At 37.4% G+C, this 14,200-nt stretch overlaps 1 protein-coding gene across 1 annotated transcript in view; it reads right to left on the bottom strand.

The window, feature by feature from the left end:
• Positions 1-4,470: 4,470 nt before the first annotated feature.
• CNST (consortin, connexin sorting protein) overlaps positions 4,471-14,200 on the bottom strand; it is a 59,575-nt gene continuing 49,845 nt past the window's right edge. The window contains exons 10-11 of the mRNA XM_072410251.1: positions 8,992-9,127; positions 4,471-7,190 (exon numbers count right to left, since the gene is read on the bottom strand). Coding sequence (XP_072266352.1) covers positions 6,985-7,190; positions 8,992-9,127 — 342 coding nt within the window. The 3' untranslated portion in view covers positions 4,471-6,984. The remainder of the gene's footprint in view (positions 7,191-8,991; positions 9,128-14,200) is intronic.

Here is a 14,200-nt window from a genome sequence, read left to right as displayed (position 1 = left end):
ATATTTTTGTATTTACCTTGTTGAAAAAAGATTAACCCCTAAACGACTCTCTAGTAATAGCTTTAGAAAGCCTCACTATTCCTGCTGCCGAGCCATTTAATTAACATGACAGCCAAGCAACCAGCAATATTAAAAAAATCTGCAATAGCAGCCTCAGTATCTGTTGCAACAAATACAGGGGCCACAAATGAATAAAAAATGTGTTTTTAGTTTATTCTAGCCAATGAAAGCTGAGGCTGCTAGGGAAAGGCCTGGTTCTCCTGCACCAAAACACACTAAATGCATTTTAATCAATGGCTCCTTCAACACGCATTATCACAATAAAACCATGCATTATATTCCTATAATTTTTTCATTCTGGATGAGTGATTTTCTCCCCCTTTTTCCTTATTTCTTCTTTGTCTTAATATTTTCTGTTCATTTTTTGGCTCCAATTTACCACCAAATAAATGTTCCAGGTGCTCCACCTCTTGAATAGTTTCTTCAGGGCATATCATATACACAGTGACCACCCATGTGTTTGGTGCAAGAACTCAAAATACCCTCGGTCTTATCTCCAGCCACTCACAATTGTAGAATCCTCTCCTGTAATAAAATGTTACATCTCATTTTTTGGCATGGGGGCATCCAGCAAAATCCAGCCCAGGGACCAGAGGAATTTTTATACTAGCTAAAAGGCCATTGGCTTGCAGGTAGGTTCTGTTTTGTATTTTTTTAACGCTTATCACTTGTAGGGTGTCACTGGTCTTTGGAGGTTTCTTTAAGTTTATATGAACATTCAGGGTTTCATCTAACCCACAAGGATTGGGGTTAGACACCTCTGATCTAGCCCATTTACTTACTAAATATACTTAACCTGCAACTTTTATTCATTGGATCATAGTTCTATCTTGATAACTCAGCAGCACGTGTGGTATCTAGGGTGATGCAAATGTAATCTGCTAAGGAATGCTCAATCCTCAAACACTTACATTTTTAATTTTGTGATATACTGATGTACATGTATGGTAATTTTAGAAGATGTGCCCCTGCAACTCCTCCCAGCCTCACTGTGAGCATTACACCAGGCTTGCTGATAGTCTAAGCCCACTGTCCTTAAAACACAACACCTTACCCTGATGGGTTTGTGGTCATGGGACCGCAACTAAACACATTAAAAGGTTAACTTATCTTCTTTAGGATTTTAACATTTAAAACAACATTTAATTTAACATAAAAAAGTTGACTAACAATTTTGTTGTAGATGCTTTGGGCAATATTCATAAACAACCACTAGATGGCATCATATAACAAATGTTCATAATGAGAGCAGCCATGGAACATGTGCTGGATTGCTCAGTGGTTAGCACTCTTGCCTTTGCAGTGCTGGGTTCCAGATTCGAATCTCGGCCAGTACACTATCTGCATGGAGTTTGCAGGTTCTCCCCGTGTCTGCGTAGGTTTCCACCCACATCTCAAAAACATACAGTAAGGTTCATTGGCTTCACCTCAAAATTGACCTTAGTCTATAATAAAGACCTATGACTATGGTAGAGACATTAGATTGTGAGCTCCTTTGTGGGACAGTTAGTGACATGACTATCGACTTTGTACAGCGCTGCGTAATATGATGGCGCTATATAAGTACTGTGTAATAATAGGTGGAAAGAACAGATTGTATGTTGCCATTATGTACCATGAAAAATTTCCAATTCACCTGGAACAAGAGAATAGGCACAAAATCCAGATGTTATGAAACCATTTAGGTAAAAAAGTTGTATTGCTCTCATTTATGCATAGAATTTTGCATCAGTTGTGTAGTGATTGTAATGTCTTGCTTTATCATAATATTTTCTTTTTCAAAAATAAAAGGCGTTAAATATTTTGGGATCTATTTATAAAGCAGTGAATCTATCTTTTATTATTTTTTTTTTCTGGTGGAGAATGATGAGATGAGATGAGAATCACTCAATTGAAAATGTATGGACATGGAAAATTTGCCAGTGAATGTTTTAGTAAATGTTAGATATATTGCTTTATAGACAGACTCCTTTGTGTTAGTGATGCATCAGGTAAAGCCAAAACTATTTTTTTTGCTCTGGTGACAACTGTAAAAAAAAAAAGGTACAGGTAGTCCTCAGGTTAAGGACATCCGACATACAGACGACTCCTAGATACAGCAGCGCTTCCCTGCTCCTTCTGTGCAGGACAGAGCCTGAATGGGGGAGGGGGGGGCGGTTTGCATGGCTTGTAGAAGAAATCTTTTGCTAAACACAGCTGAGGTTGTGAGTGATCTTAAGGACTGAGCTCTTTTTTACAGCCCATTGTAATTCTTTAATGACCAAGACAAACTCTGCAGCTGTTTCTTTTTGAATATTAAAGCACAGCTTGCTCCAGAAGTTAATTAATGTTTTGGCTCCATGAAGTTTTTTTTTTTTTAGCTTTGTTTGATTAACTCAAAGTGAGAATTTTTTACAGTAACCGACACCATGCTGCCTAATAATATTTTGAGAAAACCATCTGTACTAATTGCATTTATTAAAATAATGTCCCTGTTCCAACTTACATACAAATTCAACTTAAGAAAAAAAATCTTCAGACCTGCAAGAGCAATCAGGGGAGCGTAGCTGTCAGCTCAGCTGCCCCGATTGCTCTTGCAGGTCCCAAAAAATACGATCTCGACGGCCGAATTTACACAGGCCGTTCTCGCTTACATGTTCGGTAATCGAGAACAGCCTGATTCGCCACAAGATCGAATTTTAAAATTTCGCTCACTCCCCTATTCCCCTGTACCCTGAAACTACAAATCAATTATGTTGTGGAAAATAGACTATGGGAAGAGTAGTTACAGCTCCCAGGTACCTAAAGGTTGCCAGTAGGTGCCCAGGGGTGAACTTAACCTAATGCTGGTATGTTGTGTTAACCTGCAACACAAATTAGGAGCCAATTTTGTTACTGGAAGATCAACTGGAATGTTTCCGTACTTGAAGTGTATTTAAAGGCATAGAACATGCAGATATGTACTGAATGTAACTTGTAATGAAATAATTATAGCTTAAAGAATGTATACATGTGAACTGAAGTGCAGTGACTTTGGCAATTGATCTTACCAACGTGGCAGCCAACTATCCTTTGACTGGCCAAAAAAAAAAACTACAGTATGCCAAAAATATTTTAGTTTTTCATACATTTTTAAAACCTTGCCTTTTACAATTGCAGGAGACGGTTTGTCATTTTCTTCTCGCAGGTCTATAAGACCAATGCTGCCTTTGAGGGACCATGGAAGTGTCATTGAGGGAACCTGTATTCTTAAAGGACATATGGTCACAGTCTATGAATATGTACAGGTTTATTTTTTAAAAGCAGTCACAAGGCTTTAAAACAAAGCCACAATCATCTGTAGCTGCAAGCAATTTATTCTTTAGGTTCATGGCAGAAGCATTGGAATCCTCCTACAAGTTGGCCTTTTAACAAGGTGAGCTGAGATGGTAAACTATTCCGCTGCTTTTGCCGTGAGCTTTAAGCCTGCAGCTAACAGAAGTTAATGAGGACTTTTAAAACTCATATATTGATTCTTAAAATATGCAAAAGTATGTAAACAAACATATATCTCTAGCAGAAGACCATGTTAACATGTATATTTTTCTTGGTTTGGCGAGTATGTTACATCCTTGTTGTCCGGCTGCTTTCTCTTATTTCTGCCTAAATGCAGTCATATTAGATTGGTAGTGTGCTATTTGCATGGATACCAGTAACAAAATAGGGGAAAAAAAAAGACAAATAAAACCACCGGTCAAATATTTTGCCACTGTCCTCGTGTGCTACCAAAACATCTCTGGAGGTCGCATGGGCTATTTTCCTCCCCTTACATCAATGAGCCTTAGACACATGGCAAGTTAAATGATTGTCCTTCCTTATACCATTTTTTTAGCTACTAACTTCTGCATGCTGGGAACACCACCATAAGATCTGCCTTTTGTGGGGCCCTTTCAGATCCGAAGTGTCAAACTGAGATTTTCGGGGCACTGCAATCTGCACCGTAAAAACCACTTTGCACACCAATGTGACCCCAATACAGATCTTCAGGCAATACTATGCGTTCAAAAGAGTTGTTTTTGTAAACTCCTTGATTTGCAGCAGCCACGTGCAACACAATGGTCCCAACTTATCCTACTGGACCAGAGCCCAGACCAGAGTACCACAGACCAAAGTCTGAAATGGCCTTAGGAGATGCACCGACTCCTCTAGCCATCACAATTTGAGCCTTCTGTTCAGATCTTTATACTTGCCCATTTTTCCTGCTTCCAACTAGCTGCCCAATGCCTGATATGTTGCCCCATGACAGGTGACACTAATAGGATAATCATTGTTATTCACCTGTCAGTGTTTTTAAAGTTTTATATAACTGATGTAAGCAGTTATAAGAATGAAGAATTCATGATCATGATAAAAAAGGTGAAAAGAACCACAACAAAACAACCACATAAAATATTCTTTTTTTTTTTTTTAATAACACAAAAGGGACAAATCCATTTATGCACAGATAATGGCGTCAACAATCTGTAAAACAGAATAAGACCAATGAACACCAAAATTATGATGAAGGTAACCCAATGTCATCTGTGCAAAAACCTTACAAAATTGGGAATATAGCGTGTTCCTTATATAGTATAGTCATTTTAAAATACTTTCTCTTCTAATTTTTTGTAAGTAACAATTTCATAGTACTAATATGTCACTTTAAATAAACGCTTTCCCATTACTCTAGACATTTTTGGAGTTTTGAAGTACTAACAGACATTCAATATTTTTCCTTAAAACATTTGGGCGGGAGAGGAAGGGGAATGAGCCAAATTATAACAGCAAATGTATACAACTTTCAACTAAAAAAAGCAAAACAAAAATCGAACATTTTCTCATGCTTCAACACTTCTAAAAGATACACATTCCCTTTTATCTGGTCAAACAAAATAAATATATATCGAAAGATGTACTGAACGTACTGGTCCAGCCAGTTCAATTGAGTCCAGAGAAAACATTGCCAGCAACGAGTGCTCAGGAAACATTAGTCTGAGGCTTTCTAGTTCCCGCAATGCACAGCTCCTATGTTTTTTGCCATACGATTTAGCAATTTAATGAAACACATTTAATTTGTTCCCTTCCTGCAGAAGCAGAAATGCATGAGGCAAAAGAGGAAGGGGTGTTGTGGAGTAATTTTATGTGAAACTTTAGTCAGATGGAGTCTTTTAGGCTGCTCTGGAAATCCCACTTATCTCTCTCTCCCACCTATGACACTGCAACCCTACCATCTTGCCTTCTGTCTAATCTCTCCCCAATACCCTGTGCATTGTAAACAGAAGCTGCCAATGGAGCCCACAGATCAGCCTCATTGATGTGATTACAGGGTTGCTATGACACAGAAAACGGAGAAATCCAACATTGCAGCTTCCCCACTGCAATACCAGTGCTACAAGGAATTTATAGGGAGAAGAATCTATGGGCAAAATATGTAAAGATTAGATAGGGGTGAATGGCTAGACTAGACTATCAATCAAACATCAATAGGAAATGTCCCTGCTTGACAGACTTTCATTAGACACAATGTATATCAAAATTAGTGTATGGTTGTCTTAAAACTATCTATTTGTATGAAATAGAGGGGAGGGGTGGTACGAGATAGCTGGTCTAGGAGTGTAGGCTGAAATTTAAACCCGTATGTAATGAGAAAAAAATGGCTGGTCACTTTATATATTATAAGGAATTAAGGGACAGTGTGAGATTATAAATGTGAACTTGCTGCACTAGGTCACAATCACTATTAGGGTTTTTATCACATGCCAAGATTTTCTCCTACAATACAAAATATAGGTGTCCACTTAGGCTGGTCCTAAATGGTCTGTGCCACTGTGGAAGGGATGCAAGGACTGCACATTTTTCACAGGGAGATATTTATGGGAAAGGTTCAGTGTCCTCTGTAAAATGATGTAGAATATGTCTGTTCTAGATGGAATAATGATTTTTCTGCCTCCCTGCACAGCATAGGTTTCAAATTTGCAACCAAATCCCAGGGATAAAAGTGAGTGCAGAAGTCAGACCCATGAAAAACTGTAAGCAGCAGAAATGACAGGGAGCAGTTATTAATTTCCTCGGTTAGTTAACCTTTATGTTCAATGTACAACTGTTTTTGCATTGGGTAGAATAAGCCTTCAACCTATTGAACTCATTTGACATCAGAGAAAACAGTAGGGGAATATTTTTCATTTACACCATGGAGCAACATGCTTGGTTATATGGAAGTTTTTTCATAGATTGCTTCAGTGTTATCATACTACAAAGGAAAAGTAAAAAAATAAAATATTAAACGTATACATTTATACGCCTATGCGTAAACCAACATATAAGGAAAAGAGGTGCGACTGTTGCAAAATAGAAGTGACGCGTTTATAAATCTTGGTTTACAAGCAGACACCGTTTCAGTGTTCCGACCACAGCTGAATAGAGATTTAAATTACAGAACACACAAATAAAAACCAGCATTAAAAATATATAAGTTAAAGAGTCCAAGTTTACAGATCACACAGTCTTCTTGCATTAAAAACTGAATGCCGCAAACCTTAGCTGTACACAGAAATCCTCCATGTGGGAACTTGTTAACCATAGAAGGCTTTTCATGGAAATACCCAATAAAAACAAAGTTGACCAGAAAAGTCAATGCCTTCCGTTAAAAAAGAAAAAACAAAAGGAAAAAAAAGAAAAAAAAAAACAGTAGGTGGACTGGTGGTAGATTTAGTGGGATGTCTCTGTACCATTTCCCACCACTATAATTGCTTTGTCAATTTTTATATTAAATTTAAAATATTCAACCATAGACTCTTCTTTTATAATATTTTAAAATACATTTGAAATGTTCATTAGGCAAGTTACGTTGTAATCCAAGTTCATTGGTTCATTCCAGCTATAGTGGTAGTCAGCAGCCACAAAAGCTTTCAGATGAGGTTCAGTCCTTTATGTGACAAACAGCCAGTGCCTTAGTTCATCGATTCCCTGTACTGCCCGGGTATAGTAGAAGTCCATGTTTGCAGCAAAATCTTTACATACAGAGGAATTTATGTCGCCAAATGTGCAGTATAAGGCAGTGCCACCGATGCTTAGGAACACTGTTAAAAGGCAGAGTGCTATGAGCAAAATGCAGGAGCCTCCACTTATCTCTTCTGAAACAAAAAAATCCATGCAGTTAAATAGAGAGGTACAATACATTTAGCATTACTACATGTAAATAAAAAATGTCTATGTATATACATGACAGAATGACAATATCTTTTTTAAATCAGAAATTCTGTTTATGGCAACTTTTTGGTTTATTTTGATATAAAAAAAAAAAAAAAAAAAAAGGCTGGCTGGTAGCAAAAACACTTATAACAGCTTGTTCTCAACTCTGAGCCAATTCAATAGTGGCCAATAGAGGCTACGTACACACGTTAGATGATTCTTGTCCAATACCAGCCCTGAAGTGATAATCGAACATCTGACGTGTGTACAGCGGCTGTCCCACGTCATTCATGGATCTGTCCTAGCGGATCCATGAATGATGAGCGACTGTAATGCTCACTCGTTCATCCCTCTGTCCTCTCCATGGAGCTGAACGAAACGTTATATACATTGCTTGTTTTTGCATCTTTCAGTCTTTTGTTGTTTGGAAAGGATTGTGGAAAATCCTTTCCAACAAAAACAAAAAAAAAGTCTAACGTCTGTACATAGCCTTAATCTATGTAGCAAGGTAGAATCTTAGCAGCCTGCTAGCTCTTTAGCAGTTTTATGGTGTCAGCAACTACAGAGGTTAGGGATGGCTCTTATAAAAGTGCTTTTACTGCCTGTATGATATGGTAATATTTTAATGCCCTTGAACTCAGAACAGGTGCACGATATTGTTCACACACACATATATATAACAATTACCTTAATCTTACATATCTGTATTATTTGACTAAGCAGTCTATTTAAAAATGTTTTCACTCATGATTTATACATTTTTCTAAATGATTTTAGGATTATGAAGAATTTGGTTAAATTGTGGATAAAAACACTACCTAAAATGTAGTAATATTTGATCATCTGTACTGTAGGTGTGCAAGGTGAAGAAAAAAAAAAGTGCAGTCAGCACTGCCCATTGTGTGATAATAGCTAACCTGGGTCACAAAACATGCACGATTGTAGAAAAGCAACTTGCCACCAGGAAAATTGGAACCTGTCTTCTATTAACTCATTTTCTGACGTTGCCAAAGTTCTCCACACAGATTCTGCAGAGTTTTAGGTATGTTGGTATGCAATTATTCTGGGGTTTTCATTAAACCTGTCATTTCTTATTGCTAAAATCAGTAACATGCAAGGACCTAGCAATGGATGCATAAACGATCATTATCTTCATATCGATCATTAGTGAGCATCCCTGGAACTCTAAACCCCTCTAAAATCTGGGGGCTTGATTATAAAAATGTCAGAGTTTTTCAAGTCAAGTTGTGCACTATAGTCTATCCCCTCCAGAACATCTCTACATCTTTGAGGCCACCCATTACAAGGATGGGCTAATGGTCCTTTAAGAAACTATAATTATCACAAAATTATTACACTATAAATTCATCTTCTTGGGTAAAACTAAACTTAGGACAACAATCTCCACTTGCAGTAAAGCAGATGGTATGTAGCATATTACTGATCCTCAGACTGTGCCAGTTTTTGCACATAGAATCTACAATGTTGCTCTAGTTTGGGGGGTTTCAGCATTCTTTCACTGACATACTATATTCCAATTCTACTAACTACTGAAGTGTTCCTTCAGACAATGGGATGCCAACACTTTGTGACTCTGGGCTGCACAGAAATGGCATTGGAGTCAATAAATGTAGGTTCAGACACTACACAAAAACTTTGCTTGTATACTAAAAAAGATGGTCTACTGCATTCCATGTAGCAATGCAGTGGGAAGAGCTGTACTCTTGCACAATAAGAACAAACCTTGTTCAAGAGCATCTTCTGTTTCTTGGAACCGCACTTTCCTCTTTGCCGGTTTCTGTGAAGATTGAAAGGTCTGGTCTCCCTCACTGCCATCACGTTTCTTCAGTATTGACACCAAACCAGCAACAGGCCTCACCTAATGAAAAAAAAAAAAACATAAGGATATCATTTGCCTTTTATCTGCATGGTGTTGGATCTTTTAAAGTGAAATGATCATAAATGTTTTAAATAGAAGCGCTTGCTCTCACTTATTATGTTAACTGCCAAAATAAGAATCTAAACAGATGAATGCTTTGAGCAAAATAATTCCTAAAGAGCTTGCTGTATTAGCCATTATTCAGAAAAGAAAGGCAACAAAGCATAAATTATGTGTTTAAACAGGAAGCACAGATTAATAATTAACAAATCTGACTGTCATTTACATAGACAGGCAAACAATAATAAAAAGTGTTTGAATATATATTCAAGGTAATAAAATTATGTACATAGATTCTCTAACGATGCTCTATTGGAAAAAAATACATTTAAATACACGGTGTTCACAATATAATGTTCCTATCATATGCAAAAATCCAACTGACACAGACATTTTTGGTTTATAGCTAAAGTGTAGTGGCCAGAGGAAACCTACAGAAAAATTGGGTAAACCTAACTTCAGGTGTCTCAGTTGGGATGTAACTTTACCTTTCAGAACGGCAAGGCAAAAACGCCAGCTAGTTAGCCACTTCTCATTTTTAAATGTATGAGAATATTGTATAGATTTATGCTTTTGAGTGGCTTTTGTATGGTATGATAATTTATTACATTACAGACAAGGAATCAGAAATCAAAACTCTAAATTGGGGCAAACACATTTCTGAAGATTTTCTGCTAACACCAAACTGGCTATCAATTAATAATTATTTTCCAGATGCCTAAAAGAAGGAAACATTTGATTCAGACTTCCGATTATCATATATTCCTTTAAAAACAAACCCCTTTTTTAATATGTAGAAATACATGGAATACTGGATTATGTAATAGCAAAAAGTAAAATAGATTGTTGCTGCAGACCACTTTTTGTGCCATTGCTCTTCTATGTTGGTTAGTTTACAGAAGGGCAGATTTCAGCATGGCAGTGGTTACAATGAGTTATCTCATTGGACAGTCTGGAACAGAAACATGGAAACTACAAAACTCCTAAGATTGTTACAAAGGATAGTGGAGATGGCTTGTCCTAGGGAGTAAAAATTTTACTTTTATTTTAGTGTGTTAGTGTGTGTGTGTTCTACTTTTTAGAGTCAGATTGGATGTCTCCAAGTGCCAACACTCTAAACATTGTTAAGGCAATTGGTTCTAATTTTGACTTGCTGATCTTCAAACACTTGATTTAGTTAAACAAGCACAGGTGCAGGGAACGACCGGGATCTTTTACTTTTAGCTAAAGGTTAAAAAGTATTTGAGATTACCGCCAGCTCATAATCTAGTGGATTTATTAAGTGCTGATTTTGTCAGCCAGCTCAGCAAGAACAGGCTCAGTATGACATGACCGGTATTTACAGACACGGGAGAAAATGTACAATTAAAATAACCATGACTCATAAAACAAACCAAAAAATGATATGTTCTCATTGCTTTTTCTTTCTACCAGTGACACATTAAGAAAGGAACTTTTTCTGCTTTTAGTCCGGTTCTTCTGCTTTTGACCATACCTTTTCTGTGGTATAGAAGGTATGTATGTTTTATTTAGCAATCATGTTGCTGAAAAGTTTCAGCCCACACAGAAAGTAATGTCACCCCTTTGGCCTCCACTTGATCACTCTTGCAAACTATCGGGTGCCTGCCAGACAGGAGCTTGTCCCTATCCCAAAACTAAATGTAACTCAAGCAAATAGTAGTACACCAGAACTCTAGCATTGTAGCAAAAGAACTGAAAACTAGTTTTATATTTACTTGATATTAAATCTAGCTGCATTATTACCAAGTCTCTGTAATAAAGCTAGATTATGGCTGGTAAATGGGCCAACAATGCAAAGCAAATGGTTTCCTGGAAACCTGGAGTCAAGCCCCCAAGAGCATCAAGTCTGAAAAGCAAAAAATGAAGTAAGCAGGTCAGGGAGAATTTAGCTGTTGAGGAAAAGAACAAGATGATGATGATGCTCAATGTCTATCAGGAAGTGAAGTAGACTTACTTCTAATTACAGTGATTGTGAACAGTCAAGTTTGTTTTATTGCACGTGACATAGCTCTTCCTTTCTTTAATAAAAAAACGGGGTCTGCTCACAATTTTTAATTTATTTAGGATTAGTTCCACTTTAAGCCTTTTCCAGGTCGAATCACAGAGAAGGTTCCACCTAGGGCCGCTTTGTCTGAAACAAAATTATTTTGACACAACCCCGGAGTTGTGAAGACGGCTTAATTCTTCTAGGACTCCAAAAGGATTGCGGCTCTGTCAGAGCTTAAGGTCTCTAAACATCCTAGCAAACTATTTTCTGGAATAAGACATGTTGAATAATTCAGTATGGGTACCCATAACTCATTCCTAGAGTAAAGGTTTCCTAGGTTTTTTTTTTCCCCATTGGAGATTTAGCCTCATGGTGACCATGATCAATAGAAGTAAACAAAGATAGTAAACCCAAAATATTACAGTTGCCATAGAAACAATGAGTGACCACTATTATATTTCCCTTTCATTAAGGTCACAGAAGAAAAATTAAAGTTTCAGGAACCCATTTCCCAAAGCATCAAAGACTGAAAAAAATGCCCACATATATACATATATACATACATACAAAAGGAAGAGACCAGTAACCTTGGTGTAGATATGGACAAAAATGTGTGAGTGGCCTCAAAACATTGCATGTCTCTCATGTGATATCTATAGAAACAATACAAATGGTCGACATTGATACAGGGAGTGCATGTGACAAAAATTCTTTTTACTTTTCTTGCAAACATTGAACTTGACTTTATTATATGATTTATGTATTTTTAACTTAAATGTGCCACCAACTGGTCACTGCTGCTTTAATAACTGTGGTCAAATACTGCATGGTGTGGAAGTGTATTAATAAAAGAAAACATTTCCCATTTCTCCAACTTCTCTTCTCTGTGATAATCACTTGGGCATAATGAGAACGGTCCCCTTAAAGCAATTCGATTTAAGGTCAACCCTGTAAAAACATTGTTGGAGAATAGGTCCAATTGCTATGAAGCAATACCAATGTTAAACCCAGACATTTTCTTTCTTTGGGTGGGAAGATGTTTTAGGAGGGTGGAAGCCTCTGTATTGTGACCCCACTCTTTAGTAACCAACCAAAAACAGCCGGTGCTGGGTGCTGTACCCGGCTAAAAGGGGTGAACACTGAATACAGGTTGTTGGTACGGATCAGTTTTATCACATAGTAGCTGTAGTCAAATGTATTAAAAAGACATAATAGCTACCGACGAACCCTAAAACTGCACTAAAACACTAACAATATAACCTTCAACTGTATATCATACAAGTTAAGCCTTCAAACCAGTGTTTCTCATCTTTTTCAACATGGGGGAAATCGCCATATCCACAGCTCACAGTATATTAATGTGGGGGTCAGTAAGAAGAATGCCTCTTACATTTCTGGCCTGTGTTCCTCAAGGAAGCACTAGCAACCTCAGAAGGAACCCTGGCTGAGAAACACTGCTTAAATCTGAAATACAATATAAACCAAAATGAAGCAATAAACTGTACCTATACAAAGATCAGAGTACAGGAGTTTCTGACATAACAAGTATTACAAATTCATAATAAACTAATCAGAAAAAAAAAATCTGATTTGCTAAAACATTCGTTTAGAAATCTAGATTGGTTGTTTGCTTACCTCAGCTCCGCCAGTAATGCCTTTCCTGATATAGCCATTACACCGTGACATTTACTCTGATACTGGACAGTGCAGGGGTAGCAGGAACACCATATACTTGCAGGGGATTTCAGAAACTTGTATCCTTGCAGAGTGGAATGTTTCCTGATCCAGTATGCTTAAGTGTCATTCCACTCCAGTGCCTGATAAACATCATGAGAGCAGCCGCTAGTGCTGAACTTTGTAACCATTTCCTTAACAAGCTCAATGTATTCTACCTATGCAAGGATTCTGAGCAGCCAAGGCACGCCACTGCATAATGCATTTTGCATTTTTTGAATTACCTTAGTAAAAACTGCTCAACCACTACATGTTTACATAGCTGACCAGCCACCAGCTGCCGACTCATCCATGCAAACCTACCAAACCGCAAAGCTATTACAAAGCATTGTCCCCATCTGGATTGCTAAAAATGTCAATGCTGTGGTTGTTATTGTAAGCAGTGTGCTACTGACTGAATACGTGCTTTGCCTTAAAGCATGATCAATGGAATCAAACAATCTGGGCAGTAATACAGTTATTAAAACCACAAAGAGAACATCATGTAAAAGAGCAATTCTTGGTTAGGTAATACAATGAAGATGAGCCAACTTTTCTAAAATGGCCTTTACTGTGTATTTATAATCACACAAATAAAACTCACCTTTACTAACCCAGTGATAGCTGCCCAAAGACTCCAAGTATCGTGTGTGTGTGTGTGTGTGAAATAAATATACATACAACCACAAGTTGTAATTTTTTGTCAATTTAGGAACATAATGATGAAGGATGACCGCTCTGGAGTATGAATAAAGAATTACAAAAAAATTGAATTATGTTACACAAAACATAACACCCACCCACAACAACAAAGGAATTAAAAATTTACTATAATAGGTTGAAAGGAAGAGGATGTGCAGACTAGAAAAGGATGGGGAAGTAAAAGTATTAAATAGGTGAGTTGTTTACTCGAAAGTGACAATAGAATAATACTCATTAAAACGATGACAGCCAAACTAGCCAGTCCACAGCAGAGCTAGACAAGTAGTGGACACCGTGGAAAAAAAAAAAGCTCCAAAAATCACATGACCACAAATTCAGGTAAGTTTTAGCCCAGATTAGGGCTTTAATCATTTGTGTCTTAGGCTAAGTACACACGTGAAATAATTATAAAGGACTGAATTAACAAACTACTGCACGATGCATGAGCAAGGGCTATGGAGAGGGGTGGGGGAGAACGACAGTAAATTGCATTACAATTGTTCTTTGTCTATCGTCTGTGGACCCGCCAAGACGGTCGTTCAGACGATAGATGACGAGCACCGCACACATGCAAGATACTCGTCCAACAT

The sequence above is a fragment of the Pyxicephalus adspersus genome, chromosome 4 (assembly GCF_032062135.1).
Source record: "Pyxicephalus adspersus chromosome 4, UCB_Pads_2.0, whole genome shotgun sequence".
NCBI lineage: Eukaryota > Metazoa > Chordata > Amphibia > Anura > Pyxicephalidae > Pyxicephalus > Pyxicephalus adspersus.
The sequence above is the reverse complement of the archived record's forward strand: the minus strand, read 5'-3'. Positions and strand labels throughout refer to the sequence as shown.